Consider the following 23,386-nt stretch of genomic DNA (forward strand, 5'->3'; position numbering starts at 1 on the left):
AGAATGTTTTCAGGGGTAAGGGCCTGTTCTGCAGGCAGCACCAGCCCCAATAGGCCCCGTCGGGAACCATCCATGCATAGTAATACATATAAACAATAAAAAAATATTAATGACTTATATTCTATTGACAGTTTGTTTGCTTTATATAATTAGAGACAGGTTATAACAAATCATTTATAGCATTAAAGAGCATGGAAATGTCACATATAAGAGAGAGAGAGAGAGCAAGATATGTAGAGAAAATAATGCATTTCTACTGTTTTTTTTTTGTTGTTTTTTGTTTTTTGTATAAGCTGAGATAACAGTCTGAGAGTCACACAGACAGTTGGAAGTCAGACTTGAATTCTGACTTCCAGTCTGAATGTACTGTAGGTGTGGGCATCAATGGTGAAGAGGGTACTTTCAACATTTGCTTTAAAAACTCCACATAGCTCTGGAAGGGCCTTTATTAGCAAGTTAATGTCCTTTTTAAAAATAAAGGAGTTCTTTTGTTCTTTGTTTTTTGAAGACTCTACTTTCAAGATTTTTTAGAGAATTTACAAAAATCAAAGTAAAAGGCATTTGTGATAACTGCAACAAAAAGCACAGCAATTCAAACTTTTTAACTCATCCTGCATTACACTCTCTAACACAAAGTTTCTATTGATTTTTCCTACATTTATCACTGACCATTAGGACTTCCACATATTGTGTCATTAAATCAGTTTTAAAGGGTCACTGTAATCAATTGTATGTCACCAACATAATATTTCTGTTTTCTCACTTTTGTAGGTGATTTTTATTTTTATTTTTGTCTTATACATGTTCTTTTTTGTTTTATATGTGACTATTCTCTACTTATAGTTGTGTTTCTTAATTTTTACTAGCCTGTCAGTCAAGGCCTATCAAGGAAATTGAGGCAAAATGTCACACTATTGTTTACAAAAAAGTGATGATGGTAATATCGATAATATTACTATTAATAGAATAGAAAAGAGAATAGAAAATTCCTTTATTGTCTCACAATTGGGAAATTCTGGTGTTACACAGCAGATGAAGATTATAGTAAAGGTGTGGACCTTATAAGCGTGTATAAAAATAACATAATACTGAAGAGTTAAAAAATAAACAAATGAAATACTATACCTTAAAATGTTTTAACAATATAAAAATTGTGCACCTGGAGAATAAATAACCAATATACAGTTGTGTATATTTTTACTGTAATGGATATTTGAAAATAGCAGCAACATCAGAGAGGCAAAATAACAGCAGCAGGTTATTTAAACGACTATGATAGAAAATTGTAGAAAACTCAGCATTAATCTATCAACTTATTGTTGGGAACAGTGGTGGTTATAGAATCTTACAGCAGGGAGGAAGGATCTGTGATAACACTCCCTGGTGCAATCAGGGTGCTGTAGTCAGTTTCTAGTACAGTTAATAATAACAAAAATAGAATGAAATGATAACTTTAGACGGTACCTAAAGATTATCTGAATCCAAACAGAATATAAATACTGAAAGAAAAAGTTAAAACTATAAAGAACACCATGCAAATCTACAAATGATTTGGCAACTGATTTGAATACAGAAAAACAAAAAGCTAAGAGAAAGTAAACACAACAAGACCATGTACTTTGGAACTGATGACACTTTTTCTGTTGTTTTTCTTTTCGTTTTTCTTCTGTAGCATACTGTCTTGCAGCAGTTGAAAGTACAGTTGGTGTTTTAAAGTCTTTTAAATGAGATGCTCATAGTTGTCCATATTGTTCTTAATTTTATGAAGAATTGTTTTGTGAAGCCCTCTGACCACCATCAGTAGGCAATGCGGATGAAATGTCCCTCCTGAGCGGAATTACAGTGTCCAGTTGCAGGACAAACTCCTGAATCTGACACCACTGTTGACCCACATGTTACTTGTGAAATCTATAATCATCTCCTTTGTTCTGTGAACATTTAGGACCAGAGGAGTGTTTGCAGTCATCCCAATATCTCTGTGGATAACAGGACTCAGTATATCACACATCAGATCAGTTTCAATGGTGGAGCTGTTGATTGCAAACAAGTAAATAAAATATAAAGTAAAATAGTCTTTATTTCATTTATTGTATGTTCCACTTTTGTCAATCATCATTACCTTTGACTGAGAGGGGTACTTATGTTAAGACAAGAACTTCCTAGACCAATTCCTGAGATCTATAGAGTGATTCCATCTGTGTTTTGCAATGAAAACCAAAACCTAAAGGAAACCTTTTTATTGACAAAAAAAGAAGAAGAAAGAAAAAAAGAGAAGGAAATAACAACAAAAAGTACAAAGTATGCAAGTATTTTTTTTTCTCCTCCAATAAACTGTAGTGGATGCTTTTTCCTGTATGAGGAAGAGAAATATACTATAGTCCATAGATATCCATAATAAAGGCTTTAGCATAGATATCCTTTATTATGGATATCTATGCTATAGTCCCCCTACTTAGCCTTTGCAGACAGCAAAATGAGTTCATTCAGTTCTATGACATAGATATTCTAGTTTACAAATATCCCCCACAGAGGAACATTTTAACATTTGATAGCCGGACGCATTTGAGCAACAGTCTGTTGATTCAACTGATCAAATTCAAGAGCGAACATTGTGAAACAGCGCCACATAACCGTTCGTCTGTACCTTGTGGCCAAACGTGGTATTGCATTTTGTAAATCCCTCTAATGTATCGAAGAAAACCTAGAACTGTATGTTTAAAATTTTATTGTTGACATTAGTATTTCGAAAATGAAACTATATAATTGGCTTTAGATATTTTCTTTGAGAATGTATAGATGAAAGAAGGAAATGTAACGCCATAAACCCGCCCTTCCGGGATACTACATCCTGGCGGCTAATCTTCACGCAGGCGTACTCTGCACCCGAACGCCATTTTCCATCGACGACAGAGAGAAGCACGTCTGCTGTAGAGTTGCCATAGTTTAAACTGCGAGCTGCGTTAAATAAGGTAAGGTTTCAGTTTAATTGTATTTCTGAATAATGAAAAGTAACATCCTATGTATCACTTCGGTTATAGTGTGCCTCGTAGGTTAGCTGTGTGTATTTTTATTGTTCGGTTTTTGGGGCTGATAGCGCCGCATCTACGAGTAGGCCTCAGAAAAACGCCATTTTAGCTAATGTTCCCAACACATTCACCATTCAGTCTGCATCGTGTTTTTCACTCTTACCTGCGACGTTTTTGTCGAGTTTGTGAGCTAATTTAACTGAATGTTATTTAAGGATTAATCCGTGTGGGGTTTAGGTACATTATTAGTTACCCAGCTGAAGATAACATTAACCGTAATCCAGGTAGAAAACTGGGTCATGCTCTCAGGGGTTTAAAACGTTTTACAAAATAGTGATAGTGGGATTTTTTATTTTTTTCAGATGTAGTACTTGTATTTTAAATTTTAAAACGAGGGACATTGCGATTAGCAGTGTATTAAAACCGTATTTGGTAACTAAAAATGTTATTATGTAGTAGGCTTTCTATTCGATAATCCAGGTGGGATTATGATGAAGATCGTCCTGTATTACCAGCGCATCGTGTTTAAGTGCTGTTCTTGTAGTAGAGAACAGAAACATGTTGGATCCAAAGATGATCCAAGACAGGAAGAAGAGGATTTATCAAATGCATTGGCTGACTGCTTGATGATAGCATTTGATAAAATAAAAAAATGAACTAAGTTTAATTTGGTGATATATTTTTGTATAAAATCAGGACTGCAACTAATGATTATTTTGCAGATTGATTAATCTGTTGATCATTTTTTTCTATTAATTGTCAGATAACAAAATGCTCCTTTTAAAGACGATTTTTACTAAATTAAACCAGGTGAAACTAAAACTTTTCCACTTGAGTTCTGGATACATATATTGACAAACGAAAGAGTTTTTTTTTCTATCCTAAATGCGAATTGTTTATGGTCTTTGGTATAATTACTGCCCTAATTGAGTTGCTCTGTCAGCTAAAGGCATGTTTTAGAGTCTTGATTAATCGATTCCTGAAAGAGTTGATGACCATTTCAATAATTGATTAATCACTTTTAGTCCGATTGTTTCAGTCCTATATAATATATGTCACAGCACGTGAAGGCTGAAAATGAGAGCAGCATTCACCGTAGCGAATCTTTTCGCTGCTCTCCGCCATGTTGAAAGGCCGAGTTTTATCTAATCTAGGCAACCCTGGTATTATAAATGTTTTGCATTACTAAACACATGGGTGATGTTTATGTCAAATTTTGGTTTTATGTTTTTTTGGTACCAACAATAATTGTGATTACCACTGAAATGTAGCATTATCACATAGTTTTGTAGGTTGTTTTTTTTGTCAATTGGCCATATAACAATTATGTTTTTGTGCTATGAGTTTTAGTCACTGGTGTTTTTTTATAACACATTTTCTTTGATTTCAGATCCAGTCATGCATCGGGATTGTCCTCTTGACTGTAAGGTTTACGTTGGAAATCTGGGTAATAATGGAAACAAGACAGAGTTAGAGCGGGCTTTTGGCTACTACGGCCCCCTGCGAAGTGTCTGGGTGGCCAGGAACCCCCCAGGTTTTGCTTTTGTTGAATTTGAAGACCCCAGAGATGCGACTGATGCTGTGCGTGAGCTTGATGGAAGGTAGGTCACAGTGTGTGTACTAAGGAGTGCTATTATAGAGTATATACATACCATAACCCACCACTGATTGCTTCGTAGGACGCTTTGCGGTTGCCGGGTTCGAGTAGAGCTGTCCAATGGTGAGAAGCGCAGCCGTAGTCGTGGTGCTCCACCCTCATGGGGCAGACGCGTTCGAGATCGAGACGACTACAGACGTCGAAGCCCACCGCCTAGGCGGAGGTAACCTATAAATCGATTGATTATTGTTTTTCTTTCATGTTCCTCTTTCTCTGCCATTTACTTTTTGATTTCTCTTATTTACAGTATTTTTCCTGATAGGTGGTTTTCCATTCTAGACTTTTGTAGCTTTTTTTTTCTCCTTTGCTGATCTTACAATGATGGCTGTTGCTCTTTCTAACATTCTTATTTATATTAGTCATTTGAATCGAATTGCTAAAATATCAAACAAATTAATTAGAATATTAGCAGAACCTTCCATCTTTTTCTACTACAAAAATCCTCATTAATAAGGCATGCAAGGCATTCAGTTCTGCTTCAGGCGTTGATGCCTTTTGTTGTGTACATTCATACCTTTTGCTTCTTAAGTGTGGCAAAATAGGTATTTGAAACAGGTTTAAGTACTTTTTCTGCAGAAAGAACAAGGTATAACCTGTTTTTAGGTGGGGGGGTGAAAGTGGCAAATGTGTTATTTTTTTTTTCTTTTTATTTGAGGATGTTTTTTACTTTTCATCTATATTAATAAGAATGAAACCCGTTGCAGAGCCACCACCATGCCTCTTCTCACCACCCTCTGAGTCAGTCAACTAGTCCTCTTTCAGCATCATGTGACTGCTGACCATCGTGCCCAATCAGCTTGGCTGGTGCTGTCACATGACCCAGGCATGGCCAGTCGTCAGGTTGCACCAGCCCATTGGTTCCTCAGCATGCCGTTCTCAGCCTCCTCCTCCTTCAACCTTTAACCAAACGGCAGCGGCCTACCTCACATTCCCGACCAATCGGCGTATTATGTTTCCAAAAGTCTACACTCCACCAGCATCAGCCTGCAGCTTACCAATTAAAGCAGGAATAAAGCCACAACCAGCCCCCATCTGCCTGCCAACTTATCACCTTGCAGCATCTGGCCAGTCTCATTCAGCCAATTCTGCCTACCTACCCGGCCGACAGTCTGCCTCCCTTTCGTCATTTCTAGCTTGTTGAAATCCAAAAATACTAGTAAGTTTTCCTGCTTCATTCAGTACACTGCAGATTACAGTTTTAACAGTGAAGACACAGCTGGTTGAAGAGGTTATTCTTTTTTCTTTCCTTTTATTTCTCATTCATAGCTTTATGTTGTCCACAACTATTAAAGTCCTTTACTTTTTCCAAGAGGGTGTGGTACGATATCAAATTTCTGGAAATTCATGTTTTCAGAGGTTTGATATACCTTCACTTGTTTTTAGGGATATAAGGAAAGATTTTTTTTTTTTTGTCACAGAATTAAACACCCACTCCCTAATGATTACCCTATCTGTTGGTTCATTGGGGTGTTAGCTGGTTGTTTCTGATGGATATGGCTTTGTCAGCCTTAATTTGTCATGGCGCCACTTTTAAGTGCAGTGGACCAGTTTCATACAGATGGTAGCCCCCCTGTAGGTTTCAGTTTCCCCCACATAGGCTGTTTCATGGGGGTTTTTTTTAAGCGGTATCTCCACTTTTATCAACATATACGTGCATTTTTTTTTATTCATAAGCACACATTACAAACTGGAGTAGAATTGTCATTCAGACTTAAAATACTTTATACTGTAGGATTGGGGGTGTCTGCCATCTTTATGTGCTTGGTTTGTTGCCAGTGACTTTAATTGCTTCCCCTTTAATTTACTGAAATAGAGAAGGGAAAAAAAAGAGCAGTAATGAGGCAATAGGAGTATAATAACTTACAGGTCGGCAGGTACACAGTCTGTTTGTTCTTGTTTTTAACTCTTGTATGTTTCTTGCACAGATCCCCACGCAGGCGAAGCTTCAGCCGCAGCCGAAGCAGGTTTGTAACGCTTGTATTTTGTCAGCTGTATTTTGTCAGGTTGCATTTGCGTATAGGCCAGAGCCATCCTTTCACTCAGTATTTCGTTTCTAACTATAAACAAAACAACTGCACCGTTATATACATCTGCCATTTCCAAAGCAGTGAGACCAGGGTTATGAAGGAGGGCTGAGCATTTAATGAGTAGAGATCAAATATCCTGATTTTGTTTGTTTTGTTTCAGAAAAGTTAATAAGAGCTTGTAAATTTACTTTGATTCAAATCAGCCAAGATATGGGCATTAGCACAGCTATATAGGAACCCATGAGGTGCAGGTTATCGCCAGCTAGTGTTGACATTTTTACAGTGACATTTGGAGATTATTTAAGCATATTTACCACAACATTTAATGCTGTTGCTGCTGCAAAATAATGACATGACATGCCAAATGTATCGGTGGGATTTGACAGAGAATTAAAGTAATACTAATGTAGCATAGCCTTTATATGCTATATATATATGACATTATTTATTGACATTGAAATGAAGTGCAGGACAAAAGATTTGTCCTCATGTGATAGGAGTGACATGTACTTTGAGATAGACTGACCGTGGAGGAAGAGGTAGCACCTTCAAAAAAACTATGAAATGCTTTTAATTACATGGAGCAACATCTACAGCCTCCTTCAGAAAGAACTCAATATATCTAACGCTCTCCTCGAGTCAGTTCGCAGATCAAATCTACCACAGACTCAGGATAAGTTCAACAAAGCCAGCTACCAGCCAGAGTTGGATCAGAGTAAAGCAATAGTAATAGTGCCTTGCTTTTTTCCCCAACTGTCCCGTTTTATTTTTCAGGTCTTTGTCAAGAGACAGGAGGAGAGAGAGGTCCGCCTCCCGGGAAAGGAACCATAAGCCTTCCAGGTCCTTCTCTCGTTCGAGAAGGTAGGTGTCAATATCTTAATCTCCTTTTTTATTGTTCAGAAAGTAACATGTTTTTTTTGACTGTTTTAAGAGTGAGTAGCCAGTGTTATATCTGATTCTTGGTGCTTAGCAAAATATCTATATCCCTTAAGCCTTTTCACATATTGTCACTTTAGATTAACAACTCGGTGTAAGTTGTGCAATTAAATGAAGCAAAGTTAAGCAGAATTGCATGGTGCATGGTTACCCTTTTAGGAAAAAACTTGAAATCTTTTGCATGTAGTTTCCTTAACTCTGGTAGCCCTTGGTAAATTCAGCATTTATCGTATTGTCCTGGTTACCAGAAGCCAATAGTGCCTCTCGGGGTAATCTGAATAAGAACCCATTGGCTGTACCCTGAACCATTTGAGCCTTTGCCTTTTGCATGTTGCTTTACTTTCTTGTGTTGCGGTTTAATTTTGCCACAGGCCATTTATGAAACTCCAAACATGTGGAAGAGACAAAAGGTGCACTTTTGGCCTCTATGAAAAAAGTGGTCGGTTGGAAAATGAACAGCACTCACAAGTGTGGCCACACTACTCAGTGACACATGGTGGTGGCAGCATTATGCAGTGGGAAGGCAGCATGAATGAGGACTTAGATGGAGCTTAATACAGGAGGGTGTTCCACCTAATATGGGGGCAGTCGTGTTTGTTTTGCTCTAGCCTTCCGTGTCTGGTTGATGTCATACACGTCTATGCATGTCATTGGTCTGAACATTTCTGTATGGAGGCACACGCATCTGCCTCCTGGCCACATCTATTTTTCAGTATTATAGAAATTCATAAAACTCGTAACAATTTACTTTACTGTGAAGTTGAAGACACACCTACAAGTCATGCAGCAATAATGACAGGGGTGATTTACAAAACGACCTAGTTGACGTTTTCTAAAATCCCAATAAAAATAAATCAAGTCTTAAAGTTTGGCTTTGAAATTTTGAATGGATAAAGGGTTATAGATGTATACACACTATAGGAAATGTTTTGATGGCTTTGAGAGTTTTTTTGTTTTGGCCCAATCTTTTGTTTACATCACTTTGATATTTCTCCTTTTTCCACAGCCGCTCCAGGTCTACTGAGAGAAGATAGAGGAAAACCATGTAAGGTTTAAAGGGAGCAGCAGACCGACGTTTGTTGAGCTCTGCTATTTCATATGATGGACTCCAGCATCGACGTGTGATCGTTTTTTTGTTTATTTTTTTTTAAAGCCTTTTAGTGTCCTCCCTTTCTTTTGTCGGGACCTTCTTCAAACACATGGAGTGGGTGTGTGCAGGGACAGTGCCTCATCTGTTCCACCAACTCAAACCGTTTGTGATGGTCATTACACAGGTGTCCCGCGCTGCATTCCAGATTTAATCTCTTTAAGCTTTAGTTTATGTCCATTAATTTGGGTCAGCATTTTTGTCATTTTCACTGTGCTAAAGGAAAAAAAAAAAAGATTGGGGAAAGGTGAATTATTTCCCTCTTATGATTGTGTTTTCGGTTTGCTACTTTCCTGCATTGATAATGGTTGGTTATCCCTGTTAAAGAAGCAAAATTGTTGCATTTATTTGAAACTGTAGTAAACGGAAGTCAGTTTGCATGTTAGGTTTTACATAGTTGATCTTTTGTTATGTGTATTGGTCCTACAATTAAAGAACCCCATTGGTTAAAAATGGTTTTATTCTGGATTTATTAAACCTTTTTTAAGTGAATACACATGCAAACATACATTTACTCTTACAGTATCCCACATCCCTATTAATAGGAACTATTTTCTATGAAATTCAAACGTGAACTTTGCTTTCTATTATAGATTCAGTCAAGTTTGACAGATGGTACGCTTAAGGTATAATTTCACAGTAATTGCTACTACTGAAAGTCTTTAGCAACTTCCCAATGTGATATCTTCATTAAGCAACAGATAGTTGGCCCATTTTTCCGGAGTGAACTACCTACTGCCATCTACACACTGCAGCATGTATGTCTTTTCATGGGTTAGGATTACATAGACTTAATTTTGTCCTGTAGATGCTGGTTCACATTCAGTTATCCGCATCATGGAGTCTACAAAACCGGCTTAAATCATAGCCAGGCCTTCCCTCAGTTCTGTCCATGAGTTTTAGCATGGACACGTGAATCTGGTGAAAGGTGGGTCACTGATTTCCATTCAATCTACACTACAACTACACATTGATCTGGTGCACATTCCTAGAGGGCGTTGAAATATTTTTAGAAAATCGGAGTGAAGGGTTGTTCAAATATTTAAACCTTTTTTGTGTGTCCCACATGGATCACTAATTACCAAGTGAATTTTCAGTGGTGCATGTTTTATTCAAACATGTCTGACCAAAGCTTCCAGTTGCTTTCATATCAGTCCAAAAGCATTCTACTATAAACCTGATTTTTCAAGTACGATGCATTTGTGAAAGAACTTGAATTTCAACCTGGTTGGTTTAAAACTTGCTAAACAGCCTTTTTCTCCTATCTGCAATGTCTGTCTGATAAACTATAGAACAACGGTCACAGGACCTCAGAGCTGCTTTAAAGACTTTCTCTTTAAGCCCGCACATCTAACCATACAGAGATTTTGTCGCAAATCTCTCACCTTTGTTTTATCTGTCTCATCCTGGCTGTCGCCATGTATATTCCCTTCAAAAAAATCTGATCTATGCTTTAGATGCTGTTAAGGATTTATTTGAAGACATTATCCAAGGAATAATTTTTCATTAACAATATGTCAATACTCGTACAGTATTGAAACTTTCAGAAGAAATTAGTGTGCCAGAAAAGTAGCTAGTACTGCCACAAGAGGGCGCCTTCAGAGCATCATACAGTATGTACCAAACCTGTTTTACATGTGAAGAGGCAAGGAAGTCCATTGTGAAGTTTGCAGACCGTGGCTCTGCTGTGATCATGAACTATTGGTTGCTTGAATAGCGGCCTGCAGTTCATCAGTGCTGTTGGATCAAGTGACCATCATCCTCTTTAACGTACTTAGAAACAGGTTACATTAATATAGCAATACATTTATCTTCCTGCTGAGGGTCACAATGACAAAGGCCTCAAAGCCAAAGGTTTCAATTAGCCTATGACTAAGAAACCTGAAACCAGGTCTTTCTCTATGCACCTTGTATAAAGATGAATGTTGTTTCTCTTTTGTCTATTTTTCTGTGGCGTTTAGGTCAGGTGAATCCAAAAAGTGATACCCTAGTCATTAAAGCATGCAATGGTGGTTTTGATGGAGTGGGCAGGTGCCGATTACCATTGGAAAATGAAATGAGCATGTCCACAATGTTTGTCCTAGTAGGAATTAATAAATATTCTGTAATTATCTGGGAGATTCATGTTCTGGCTTGACTTGAAAAAACAGTCAACAAACACCATCAGATACTGTACAATGTCTAAGTAAGTATAGACCTCATTTTGCAAAGATTTTATATCATTTTATGGGAAAACACTTCAGATATGACACATTCATAGGATGTAGAGTGGTCAGTATGCAGAGCCTCCTCTGCTAACAGTCAGCCTGTAATGTTTAAGCAACCAAAGTGAGCGTATCGCTAAGTAAAGGTGTCCAAAAGAATTCTCCGATGTCTGTCGTTTATGTTGCCATATTCTTTTCCAGCACAGGTTACCGCTGGATGTTGAAGACCAAGTTCTGAAAACAGCATGGCTTCTGTATTTCTTATCTCTAGTTTATTTATCTCTATCCCTGCTATCTATCACTACCTCTGCTGCCACCCTCTGGTTTAGATGGGAACCACTTGTTCAGGAGCTGCTAATTCACATCCACATGGGAACAACAAATCAGCTTGCAGGGGTGGCCAGTGAGTTTCTAATGGTGGCCGTGGCCCCCCATCCAGCTATACACCTGCTTTGCATGAGCATATATTTTGACTTGTATGTCCCAACACATGCTGGCATTCTTTGTTCTCTCAGCAGCAATACTGCAGTCCCTAACTGACACTTCCACCACCGTGCTTGATTGTAGTCAAGTGCAAGACTGATCTAATACCGAATGCAGCGCATTATCTCCTCATAAAATGATGGCAGAGAAAATGGCCAATTGGGCACAATTTGGACATTTTCTAGGAGTGTACTGTGCCCTAACCCACTGTTGTGGCTTGAGGTATTATTAGAGAACAGCTCTACACTGACAACCTGCATTGTATGAAAGGTTCATTTTCAGTGTTGTATTCAGAAAAAAATATATATGTTTATTAAAATTTGAAGGCGGTATTCACTTTTGTGAGTATACCAGTAGAATGGTTCACCTAATATGGAATGGGGAAACTTTGCACTGGACCCTTAAGAAAGGTGGAGTTTGTGCCTCTCCGCTCTTCCTCCAGGATATTGATTTCAAAATAATTTACTTTCAACCATCTGAAGGACTTTTGATCGACTGAAAACAGGTCGTTCCTCTAAGATCAAAGCTTCTGGTTTTCCTCTAGTTCAGAGGTGGCTAAACATGAGGCTGGTGAGAGCTGTGGATCTTGTCTTAAATCCACTCCGTGCATTGGCTTTTAAAACACAACCTTTTTATTTAACCTTTATTTAACCAGGGAAAAAATCCCATTGTGATTAAAAACCTCTTTTTCAAGGGAGTCCTGGCCAAGAGGCAGCAAAGTTACATAAGAAACACACACATATATATATATATATATATCTATATATATATATATCTATATATATATATATATATATATATATAGATATATATATATATTAAAATAAATGACAGGTACATCAAAAAAACATATCAAGTAAAACAATTATGCATAGGTGCAACAATTTTGATGACTATAATGAGACGATTCAATAGGTTTGCATAACACACATTTTTACTATTTCATTTAAATGAACAGCATAAATGACCTCTTGATTTAATAACCTGCAATTGCCCATAGAGCCTTCAAATGGGAGAGGAAGGCTTTAAAACAAAACAACCAATAGATGAAGATAATATGGTAAATGTTTCCTGTTGGTCTCATAATAGACTGGAAGGAATCCTGGAATCCTGTGTTCCTATGCATTAATTCCCCTCCTGTTCAGTTCAAGGTTTGTGGTATGGAGTGTTATGTAATAAAGTTGAATTCAAGTTTAACCCTTTCCCTGCTCAGATAGATAAGCTCTGTAAATATGGACGTTTTTGTGCTTCTGATAGTTGCTGTAAAACAAGCGGTGAGATGAATAGTTGTTAAAGAGTGAAACTAGTTAGAGTGCAGCTGAGTATTTTATTCCAATAGCTGCTGTCTCTTGCTCTGCTTCAGCTTGTCTCTGCTCACACATGGCAGTCCTGCTCACGTGCACCGGCAGAGCTGAGTGTTCTCAAATCTGCGCGCGCTTTGACCGCCCGTTACTTAAGCTTCCCACGTGACATCACTGGAGAGATTACTCACCCCGTATCCATAAAGACGGGTCATGCAGTTGAGATCCACTGAGGAACTCTCTAGCAATGGATTTTGGCGCCCACGGAGCAGAGGACACCGTGGGTTGCTCAGCTTTTTCTGCCTACTGCCCGTACTGTTAAACCATATGGGAGGAGACATTAATAAAATGGAATTAGGCCTAATTTATGTAGGCAGATTTTATTTATTTAAAGAAATTATGGCTTAATTATTCATTTAGTTTTAACATTCATCATCATTATTATTATTATTATTGTTATATGGCAACATGCTTTTTTAGTTTCCACATTTGGGGCCGGGGTAATATCTCAGTCTGGTTTCACACACACAAACAACCCACTGATATTTGTTTCCAAGTTTGAAGACATTTTGCTCCAGAAACGTCTTAAAACTTGGAAACAAAGTCCAGTGGATATTTTTTTTTTTTTTTTTTTTTTACTTTTTTGGAATTAATAGCTAAACCATTTCTTTAACCCAGGTTATTACACATAAACAGTCGGTTGCATACACTTCTTGTAAGGCCTTACACAATGTCTGTGTCATATTTTGAAGTGAATCATTCGGGGGTTTTTGATAAATGGAGTCAGTGGCTGTCATAAATCAGCTGATCTTATTTGAATTTATTGCAGTTCCTAAAGAGCTTGAAAGAAAGGATTAAATATTGCTTTTGCTTGCAAGTGCATATGAAAAAATGACATTTATTATTTATATATATATTTTTTATGATTTTAATATAAAGAATGAATCCAGCTAAGGTTATTTTTTTATTGTTAAGGGTTACAGTGTTGTTGGATGCAGAAGTTAATCTTGTGTTGTCTTGGTTTCGGTCTAAATTTTACTTATAAACCTCTCATTTATTTTTGCCCCTCACTAATTTTTACCCCTATTGTATACCCTCCCGATTTATAAATTTGCAACAATTTCTAACTGTATAGATGAATTATTTTATAGTTTTTATGCATCATATCGTATGTTTTTAATTTCACACAGTAGGCCAAATGTGGGGATATAAGTATATTCACATCTAACTCAAAGAATCAGATATGAACAAATACATCTGCAAGGTACAAAATGACCAGAGTCCCAGTCATACAGCAGGTATTTATCGTCATAATGATATTCAAGGGGGGGTTATTTAGGTATTGCAAAAACAAAAGGAAAAAATATTTCCCGGTTAAGTGTGTTCTATTTTAAAGAGAACCTGCAACAAGCTGACAAGCTGAGAATTTGGAAGGACGGCTAGGGAGCTGGAGGAGTATTGCTTGGTAATGAAAAGAGAGCGCTGATAGCCTCCCCCAGGCTACCACAGACAAGTCATTAGACAATAAGGCAGGATATTTTTGAAACCTAAAGGTGATTCAATTGTTCCTTTGCAATGTGGTTTCATCATAAGTTTCAAAGCTGTCAAGTCAGTAAGAAAAAGATTTAAAAAATTAAAGGTGGAAAAAATGGCTAAAATAGTCCAACTGGCAGAAGCAGAGTTGCATTATTTACAGTAAGATAAAAAAAAACAAAGGTTTTAATCCGACAGGATGTGTTTTCCTTCACAAATATGATCAACAGACGTTACGTGTTTGCTAAAGGTTTTAGACAAACATCCAAAAGCGAGGCACAACTGAATGTAACAGAAACAGAGACATGGTGACTTTATGCATGTCTGTCAGATGTACACAGGAAATCAAACTCTGTGATGCTCCTCATAAAGGAAAATCAAATCCAAACGGCATTGAATAGACTCTGTAGAAATGAGCAGCTATTATTATTATCAATTTTCATAAAATTCTAAATTTGTTGTTTTTTCATGCTGCATGCAAATTCGGTCACCCTGAATGAAATCCCAAACTTCATTTTATTTAGATTTGTTCCTGAACACAGACCTATCTCTTTAGTTCAACTGTAAACTATCAATGTTATCTCACTGAAAGTGAACAGTAAGAATAGTGAAAGGTTTTATTGTCAAACACTTTGGGTAAATTATTAACAAAGTGTTCATGCAAAGCTTCTGCAGGGTTTTGTACTTGCCAAACAATATTATTTTACAATGGATGCAACATGAAAGCGTTTATAGCACATTTTAATTGGAGCTTGCATACTGCATTTTATAGCCGCACTTCAGCTGAAAGATAAAATGAATACAATAAATAGCTGTTGGGTGTTTGGGATTATATCTGAACGATTTGAAGTCTCCATCATACTTTTGTCGGGTACCAAAAAACCAAAGGCTGTCTGTTTCCTAAAAATCTGAATTGACAGGATCAGTGTTTGTTTTCGATATGATGGAAGCTGGGCTGAGTTGTAACGTGACGTTGCTGGAAAGCACGGGGGAGTTAGAAGCGTGACTCACTGCTGAAAAAAGCAGACCAGGCCTAAACAATGTAACTGAGAGTAGAAACGATTTGTTTACAAATGGAGAAACGTTTGTAATTTCTCAGGTTTAGGCTCTTATCTTATGACCTACCCCTGAGGTGACACAATTATTACAAGCCCTGTGCCAGAGGTTAAGTTGGACCTGTAAATTTATGTTTTAAATGTTAGTCTGACATCTGATGTATTGTTATTGAGACATATGCATGCAGTGTATTATATTTACATCATGCTTTACCTTAGAAAACATTTTTAACAAGTGTGTACATTATGCAGGTTATAAGGAGCTCTGCATCAACATTAGGATCATTTCTGTCGCAGCTCCTGACTTCTGGGAAGTCCATCTATGCCACCCCTCTAAATCTGCCCCTGTCCCAAAGTTTCCTGTAAACTCAGAGAGAAATGTTACAAAATGGTCTATTTTACAAGAATCATACTAGAAGTCCACTTAGCATTTGATCGCTCTGCAGATTCTGGTCCTTGGCTTGTGTGGCCTTCCATTCATGATGTCTTTGCAATGTCAACCTCTCGTCAGAAAGAAATTCACAGGCAAAAAAGGATGGAGAAGCATGTAGATGCATGCTTTGTCCCCCGTGGAAGTGTCTTGATTGCAGCTAGGTTGGTGCAGCACAACAAAACTGCATCTTCTTCCACAAATGTTCAAAGGTAATGTTAGCATGGTCATTGGTCCTCAACCCAGCAGCTGTTAGAAAGCTTAAGCTGGATGAACGGAAAGTATTATTATGAAGAAGAAGGAGTGAAGAACCACACCTACTGGAACTGACAGACTGAACACAAAGTCAGAAAAGTAGCCAGCATGCCCATGGTGACTATGGAGGAGCTGGAGCCTTCCATAGCTCAGGTAGGGGAATCTGTTTGCAGTACAGCCATTAGGCTTACACTTCTAAAATCTGGGGTTGGAGAAAAAACACAGTCTTTCATTGACAAACCCATAAGAATATCTGATTGCTTTTTGATGCAAGCAGGGGAAAAAAGAAGGTGGTGTGGTTTAGATTTAGCATTTTGGTTTGCTAACAATGTCCCTGAAAACTGACCAACGTTAATCCTCCTAAATACGTGAACCTCGCTGTGACTCGCAATGGTGGCAGAATCAAGGCACCAGTGCAGCTAGATGCAAACCACAGTGAACCTAAATACAGTGGCTGCACCAGGGTGTGTAAAAATATTGATAAATCATTTTTTCATTGAATTTAATATTCCTGAACATCTGGTAGTTGTGATGTTTTTCTCACAAAACACAACCAATTTCTACATAATTCATCTGTATTTAAAAAAAAAATTGTATGCATAAAATATATCAATAGGACATCTTCAGTCGATGCACTCATTATGAAACGTTAAGAAAATAATTACTTGATAAAAAAATTTAATTGTCAAAATATCATGTGGTGACACTAACCAGCCCCATGTATTGTTTTCTAAAGGTCATTAAAATTATATGAGATGTTTTAGTAGGTATTTTCTGCCATTTTCATTTGCTCTTCTATAATTTCAAAGTATTTCTGTTTCCATCATAATATTCAATATTTCTTAACTTCAATTTAGCTTGAAAATATCATGTGGACCAGCAGTCATCTGGTACAACCATGGAAAAAAGCTTTAATGATAGATATATACAGTATGTCCTAAGTTGGACATATTTGTGCTTTTATATTCAGATGATGATAAGATACTTTATTTTAGCCCTGGTGGAATTTATTTTTTCTTTTTTATATTTTCTTCTTTTTTTTTCACACACTGCAAGAAAAAATCATTTGGGATATGTAATTCAACCAATTAATTATAGGTCATTCTAAATGTATTATTAATTCACTTATTATAACCTTACTTCACCAGATGTTGCTGGTGAATTCATACAGAATTCCCTGTATTTTGTTTCTTTTATTTCTTAGATCTTTGGAAAGAAATCATAGTGACTTAATTGTAGAAGTTTATATATTACTATATACTTTATACACATTTTTTCCTATGTTTTCACACCATCAGTGTGTGAGTTTGTGCATAAATGGATGAAGGACTGAATGCTATGTCAAGTCTCCTGACTTAAAAAAGGCCTATATAAGTACCTGCCATTTATTATTATTTATTGATTAGATTTAATAGCCACAATACATATTCACTGGTTCAATGCTTAGCCCTCCTTTAGCAACTGCAATAAAAAATCTCTGGATCCATTACATTCTAAATATGTGGCCATACCTATGATATATAGTGTCAATGGAAACATGCAGATGTCTGAAGTTTTAGGATCACAAAAAACTGGGACTCTATTTTTATGGTGATTTATATATATATATATATATATATATATATATATATATATATATATATATATATACATATGTTTTAATCCTCTATTTAACAAATAAAATTAAAACACAACCTTAAAACAAAAAAAGTTTTCTATTAAAAACTTAAAAGAGTTTTGAGCACTTTTCATCTGCTTTTGTTTAGTTAATAAATACCTATGAGGAAACAAAAAAATAAATAACACTGAATGGTACTGTGTGTGTGTGTGTATGTGGTGTGTGTGTCTCCAGGTTACTGAATGCTCAATCACAGACAGGGTGGAGGAGGCAGTGCTGCACACAGACGTCCTGAGCTGGAATTTCCTCCCACTACAGAAGCCAAACCTTCACGTGTAACTCGTGTTTTTACGCTATGGAGTCCACGTGTGTAGACACAGCTGATCCCCTCCCCTTCTGTGGGATGGACAGGGGAGGGCCTCCACTCCACGGCAGTTCATAAAAGTTTAGTGTGTGAAGGCTGGTGGGAGACTTGAAGGGAAGCTCAGAAAAGACTGTGCTCTATTACTGTAGTGTCTGGTTTTTGTAGGGTGTGGATTGGATAACAAGAGCCGGAGGCTTCATTTGACATCATCACTGTTGTGAAACTGAAGACTGCAAGGAGGTGACACACAGACAAACTGCTGTGAGACTCTATACCAGTAAGAAAGGGCTGGACTGGACTTCATTTAGCTCAACATGTAAGTAAAAATGTTTTTATATCAGACTGGAGTGAACAAAAATCAGAAGGTTTCTACCAATAGAGAATATAAATATTTATACATATCTATTCTGCTTTTTACCTTATGAAGTTTGAATGACCTATACCTTTCTTAAGGGATTTTCATTTTCTCTAATGTGAGATGGTGATATGAACCCAGTTTTCTAAGTTTGATCTCTTTCTATAAGTCCTAAAGGTCACCTGGACCTGTTGTTGGGTTATTTTTAGACTCATGTGTCAGTGTTGTGTGGGTCCTCCTGCACACAAAAAGTGACAGCCCAGAAGTGACTACTGGGCACGAGCTCTAGCCTCACGTGGAGCAGAGCTGGAGCGAGAAAAAGGGCAGGATGATTCCTCTCCTGCTTCCCGCCACAGCTTGAATCACTCCACCCTGAGGTTTGACGCCACCTCCCAGTCTGACGTTGTGTGCTGGGATAGGGTGGGGACTGGGTCAAAGCTGGAACACACTGATGTTCATTCATTCATTCTCCTCCAAAGTCCTATTTTACTTCAGTAAATATATAAGTGGAACCCCTTCCCCAAAAACAGAGGAACTTCTGTTGAAATGTTAGTTATAATTTTTGCCTCTATGTTTTTTTTTTTATTATTTCTAATTATTGGCTCTTGACCTTCACATTGATGCCCCTTGTTACATAATAGTGGGTGGTGAAAGAAGAGAGTCAGTCTTACAGTTACAGCAATTAGTCATTGGTACCCACCTTGCATAAACTTGGTTGGTGAAATCCTCCGATGTTCTGGAAGCAGACACATCTGAAAGGTTTTTGAATCCCATTCAGTAACCTCAAGGTAAACTATAATGGGATAGTTTAGGATTCCTAGACTCTCTTAAATAGCTATTATTGAGTTATATCTACCCTCCAGTCTTAGACTATAACAATGCTTGTCTCAAAAACATAGCATTTTGTGTGTAAAACTTGAGAACAGAGCATGTTCAGCGTTTTCAGAGAGTTATCACCTGTTGCATTAGTACAGCAGTAAGAAACATCTGGAACCATTTTATAGGCTCCTGTGTCATAATGTGTTTCACACAGGAAGGTTTTTGGTGATGCATTGCCTCCTGCCTCTGTCTCCCATCTAAATAAACATCATTTTCTGGATAAAATATGCCTAAAAAGAATATGACGACATCTTAAAGGCTCAATGTTTGCATGTGTTTGGAGTTGCTTTAAGACATTAAAAGTCTGCTTTAGTCTTGGCCTCCTCTCTGAGCAGGTCGTATTTTCAGCCTCCAGGTTTTTTTTGGATTTTATGCAGGAATGATCTACCTTTATAACCTTTAACACTTGAACATCCTTATTCTCTCTTCAAGGACTCTTTAACTGTCCAAGACTATTTGTGTTGAGAGTTTCTATTGTAAAACATTCATCAGAGTTTGGACATAGTGTCATTCTATTATGGTGCATAATTTAGACCTAAACGGAAAACATATGAGTGATCAAAAATCTACAGATATTACTTTCTCTTTATTGCTTAAAAAACTAAATGATAGGTGGTAGAACTGATGGAAATGGGTGAAGATCTGGATAAAAGTCTCTGATGTGATGTCCACTTTGTCAGATTTAATCATTTGAAGAAAGTTTTTATTTTACATCCAAATCAGGCTTAAGCTGTGTTTTTAAATCTTATTGATTCTTTATGGTTAAAGCGAAAAAAAAAATGAGGAAGCCAAATCATTATAGTTTACTTTTTAAATAAAGAGGTTGCAGCTTTCAGGATAGGTTACACTGCCACCTAGTGGTTGGTTCCACATATCAGAGGTAGAGGATTTGTTATTACATGTCCACCAGATTATGTCCAGGCATGTACCAGTGATACAGGGAGGAGGGCTCAGTGACTCACTGGCTGCTTCCTGCCTTATAAAAAGCAGCTCTGCAGTCAGACTGTTTCTTCACTCAGGAGGTGTGAAACAAGGCAGGAGGATGGTGAGTCTGGGCTCTAATTTTACATTTGATTAGTATTGATGAGTTATTTTTCTCCTCCTTCTGATCTAAGACTAGTTTGGAGATTGAACTTGACTTTAAATTTTTCAAAAGGTTTGCATCATTAAAGGACAAAGTGATGCAGGATGAGCTCATTTTTAAAGAGGTTTTTTTAAAGAAATTATCCAAGTAGCTGAAACAGTGTATTAAAGAGGCCCTTAAAACTGACCTCTCTTGTGTTTTTTCTGTTATCAGTGCAGAACCATGGCCACTCACATGTCAATGCTGAGCCCTCTGAGGGGGAATAGACGCACCCGCCGGAACCTGTTTGGCCCTGTGGACCGAGACCAGCTGCAGATGGAGTACAAGGCGGCACTGGGTAAAGACCTGGATGAGGTATCAAGACGATGGGGCTTTGACTTCAGGTCTGACAAGCCTCTAGAGAGAAGCGACTTTGAGTGGGAGGGCATCGCAGAAGCCAGGGTCCCACTGCTCTACAGGTCCTGTGTTCTGGCTGGTGGACAGGCAGAGGGCCTGAGGATGGGAGGGGCTCCTTTGGTCAGAGGGACCAAAGAAGCGAGGATGCAGAAGGAGAACATCCCTCAGACGCCAGAGAAATGTGCAACAGAGCTGGAGGGCCTGGAAAGAACCCCGGAAAAGACAGACAAAGCTGGGCTGAAGAGGAAACAGACAAATATCACAGGTTTGTCTTTATCTGACTGAGCACAGAATTGGAAGACTTGGTTAGTGTGAGATAAATATCATCTTCTTTATCCCAACAGACTTCTATCAAGCCAAGAGAAGAGTTGTGTGGATGCCGAGGAAATCTGGGCAGTGATACTCTCTAAGAAGCAATATGGACAGCACCCGACTCAGGAATCATATGTTCCACAAAGACTCAAACAATCAATCATCTAAGCTGACTTTAACCATGAATCATCTGACGAAACACCCAGGGTGGAGCTCAGCCGCTTGTCATTGCTACCGGTTAATTTGGGTACTGTAAAGGAGGGGATTGGTTTGTTTTTCCCCCAGTGGTAAGATGGGGACATTTGAGCAGAAAAAGATTAACAATAATCCCTGGAATCAGTGGATTTAAACTCATTTGGATCAAGGGCTCGCCAAAGTGCTGACTGACATTTGCTGCAGTCATCCATCCCACAGCTCTTACAAAACTCTCAGCTGCTCTGTAACGCTCTACCTCTCCCAGGAAAGAGGGAGGCTGGATGAAACCATTTCAGATGTCATTGAGGTTATTAGTCTCACAGGAGGAAGCTGTAGACCGGCTGGAATCTGCAGGAAAACTTGTTCTTTGTTCAAATGCACCATCTTATTTTACAGTGTTTGTTTTATTTTCATAACTGTCTTTTACTTTGTATGAAAATACTTGAGCTCTGATATATTGAACATGCTGATGTTTTGCTTAGATTTTAATTGACAGCAGTGCCAACCTTTTCTTTGTTAACTTTTTTTGGTTTTCCACCCAATGGATTTAAAATGTATCATTTTTTAAAATCAGCCCAGACTTAAAGAAGGACGAAATCACTGGCATATATATTTATATAATACATGTGTTTTTATAAATGAATGTTTTTTTTTTCTTATAGTGTTTGATTTAGCCTTGTGAAGTAGCATTAAGTTAAACAAAAACCTGCAGTATTGCACATAAATCTGAATGTGTTTAAAAAGCCACAGCCGGTGGCATGCCATGCGGTCTTGGTAGTTTTTTTCTTTTTTTTAATCCATAAAGGACAATCATTAGAAAGTGTTCCTGGATAAAGATGTATTATTTGCCAAGCTAAAGCCATGCATTTATTGTTGCTTTTTTGGTTTTTAAGAACATCAGCTAAAGCATGTACTTCTTTTATAGCAAATCCTGTCGCTATGGATAATCTGAACGAGTTGCAGACAAGGGCCTGTAATTCTAATCTTTGACATACTGACAGCTTTGAAATGTCCATCGTCACAAATCCAGGGCAAAAGAACTTCCCCAAACAATGAATGCACTTCTGTTCCTAGCTGCTTAAGCACAGTTCTTATAAATACTTTGTTTCTTTTCAAAGCTACAAAACTGTGTATCCTTTATTTATTGAGAGATAATGTTCCAAGTAACAATTGAGATATTGTTCAATTATGACATTTCTTAACCCTAATAAACTTTTGAATGGCCAATTCTTTCCTTTTAGTCTGATTCTTTTCCTGTTCATTTACAGCACCTTGATGTAAACCTTCCTACATGTACATGCATGACAGCTACTAACCTCGGGGTGTTTTATAAAGACTGTATCAGATCAACAGTCGAAGTAGAAGGAAACAATACATGGTTCCTAAATGAAAATCTGAGAAGTGTAGCTTGCAGGTTAGGGATAAAATTGAGGAGCTTAATAGAAGAGGGAGAGGAGGAAAACTATATGAGATTAATATATGCCAGAAGCCATTTAGGCCCAGAAAACACTGCAAAAAAGATATTCTGGTTAGAATAATCTAAACATGATGGTGATGTGTGGCTATGAAGCAGTTTTAGATTTTGAGGTTTATTAAATACAAAAATAGTCTGGCCTAAAAAAAATGACTGAGCTTAAGCTGTTTTTGTAAGCAAAAATAAATATATAAATATGCAAAACTAATGGAGATGTATTCCAAAACTCCCAGAACTGCATTGAACAAAACAATTAAAATTTTATTATCAGTGAAATTTATAAACTTTCATTTTCTCTCCTCTTGAAATGCATCACCAAAATCCTGATTAATTGCAGCCAGCTGGTCGCGGGTTTGAACCCCAGCTCCATCCATCTCTGCAGTGGTGTTCACCACTTTGTGGCACAATAGTTGAAAAAAAACATATGCTAAAGTGCCCACCTCTGGAGCCAAAATGTGTGCTAAAGTGTCCTCTTGGGAGCCAAAATATTTGCTAAAGTGCCCACCTCGTGAGCCAAAATGTGTGCTAAAGTGTTCTCATGGGAGCCAAAATGTGTGCAAAAGTGTTCTCTTGGGAGCCAAAACATGTGCTAAAGTGCCCACCTCGGGAGCCAAAAGATGCTTAAGTGTTCTCTCTGGAGCCAACATGTGTGCTA

General features: G+C 37.6%; 2 protein-coding genes across 3 annotated transcripts; both read left to right on the forward strand.

Moving 5' to 3' along the window:
- The first annotated feature begins 2,816 nt into the window (after positions 1 to 2,816).
- On the forward strand, positions 2,817 to 9,015 carry LOC107085645 (serine/arginine-rich splicing factor 3). Its single transcript, XM_015376108.1, has 6 exons — positions 2,817 to 2,969; positions 4,417 to 4,627; positions 4,706 to 4,846; positions 6,609 to 6,647; positions 7,485 to 7,571; positions 8,653 to 9,015. Exons 2-6 carry the CDS (start codon positions 4,425 to 4,427, stop codon positions 8,678 to 8,680), a joined length of 498 nt encoding a protein of 165 aa, XP_015231594.1. The 5' UTR covers positions 2,817 to 2,969; positions 4,417 to 4,424; the 3' UTR covers positions 8,681 to 9,015.
- Positions 9,016 to 18,049: 9,034 nt separating this feature from the next.
- Positions 18,050 to 22,476, forward strand: LOC107085617 (cyclin-dependent kinase inhibitor 1-like). 2 transcript variants are annotated; one of them, XM_015376062.1, is made up of 3 exons: positions 18,050 to 18,352; positions 20,568 to 21,015; positions 21,095 to 22,476. In XM_015376062.1, exons 2-3 carry the CDS (start codon positions 20,577 to 20,579, stop codon positions 21,148 to 21,150), a joined length of 495 nt encoding a protein of 164 aa, XP_015231548.1. In that variant the 5' UTR covers positions 18,050 to 18,352; positions 20,568 to 20,576; the 3' UTR covers positions 21,151 to 22,476. The 2 variants fall into 2 exon arrangements, with proteins under 2 accessions (XP_015231548.1, XP_015231547.1); XM_015376061.1 differs by lacking the exon at positions 18,050 to 18,352 and adding an exon at positions 20,259 to 20,315.
- The last annotated feature ends 910 nt before the right edge of the window (positions 22,477 to 23,386 follow it).

Source organism: Cyprinodon variegatus, unplaced genomic scaffold (assembly GCF_000732505.1).
Source record: "Cyprinodon variegatus isolate N-32 unplaced genomic scaffold, C_variegatus-1.0 Scaffold129, whole genome shotgun sequence".
NCBI classification, from domain to species: Eukaryota; Metazoa; Chordata; class Actinopteri; order Cyprinodontiformes; family Cyprinodontidae; genus Cyprinodon; species Cyprinodon variegatus.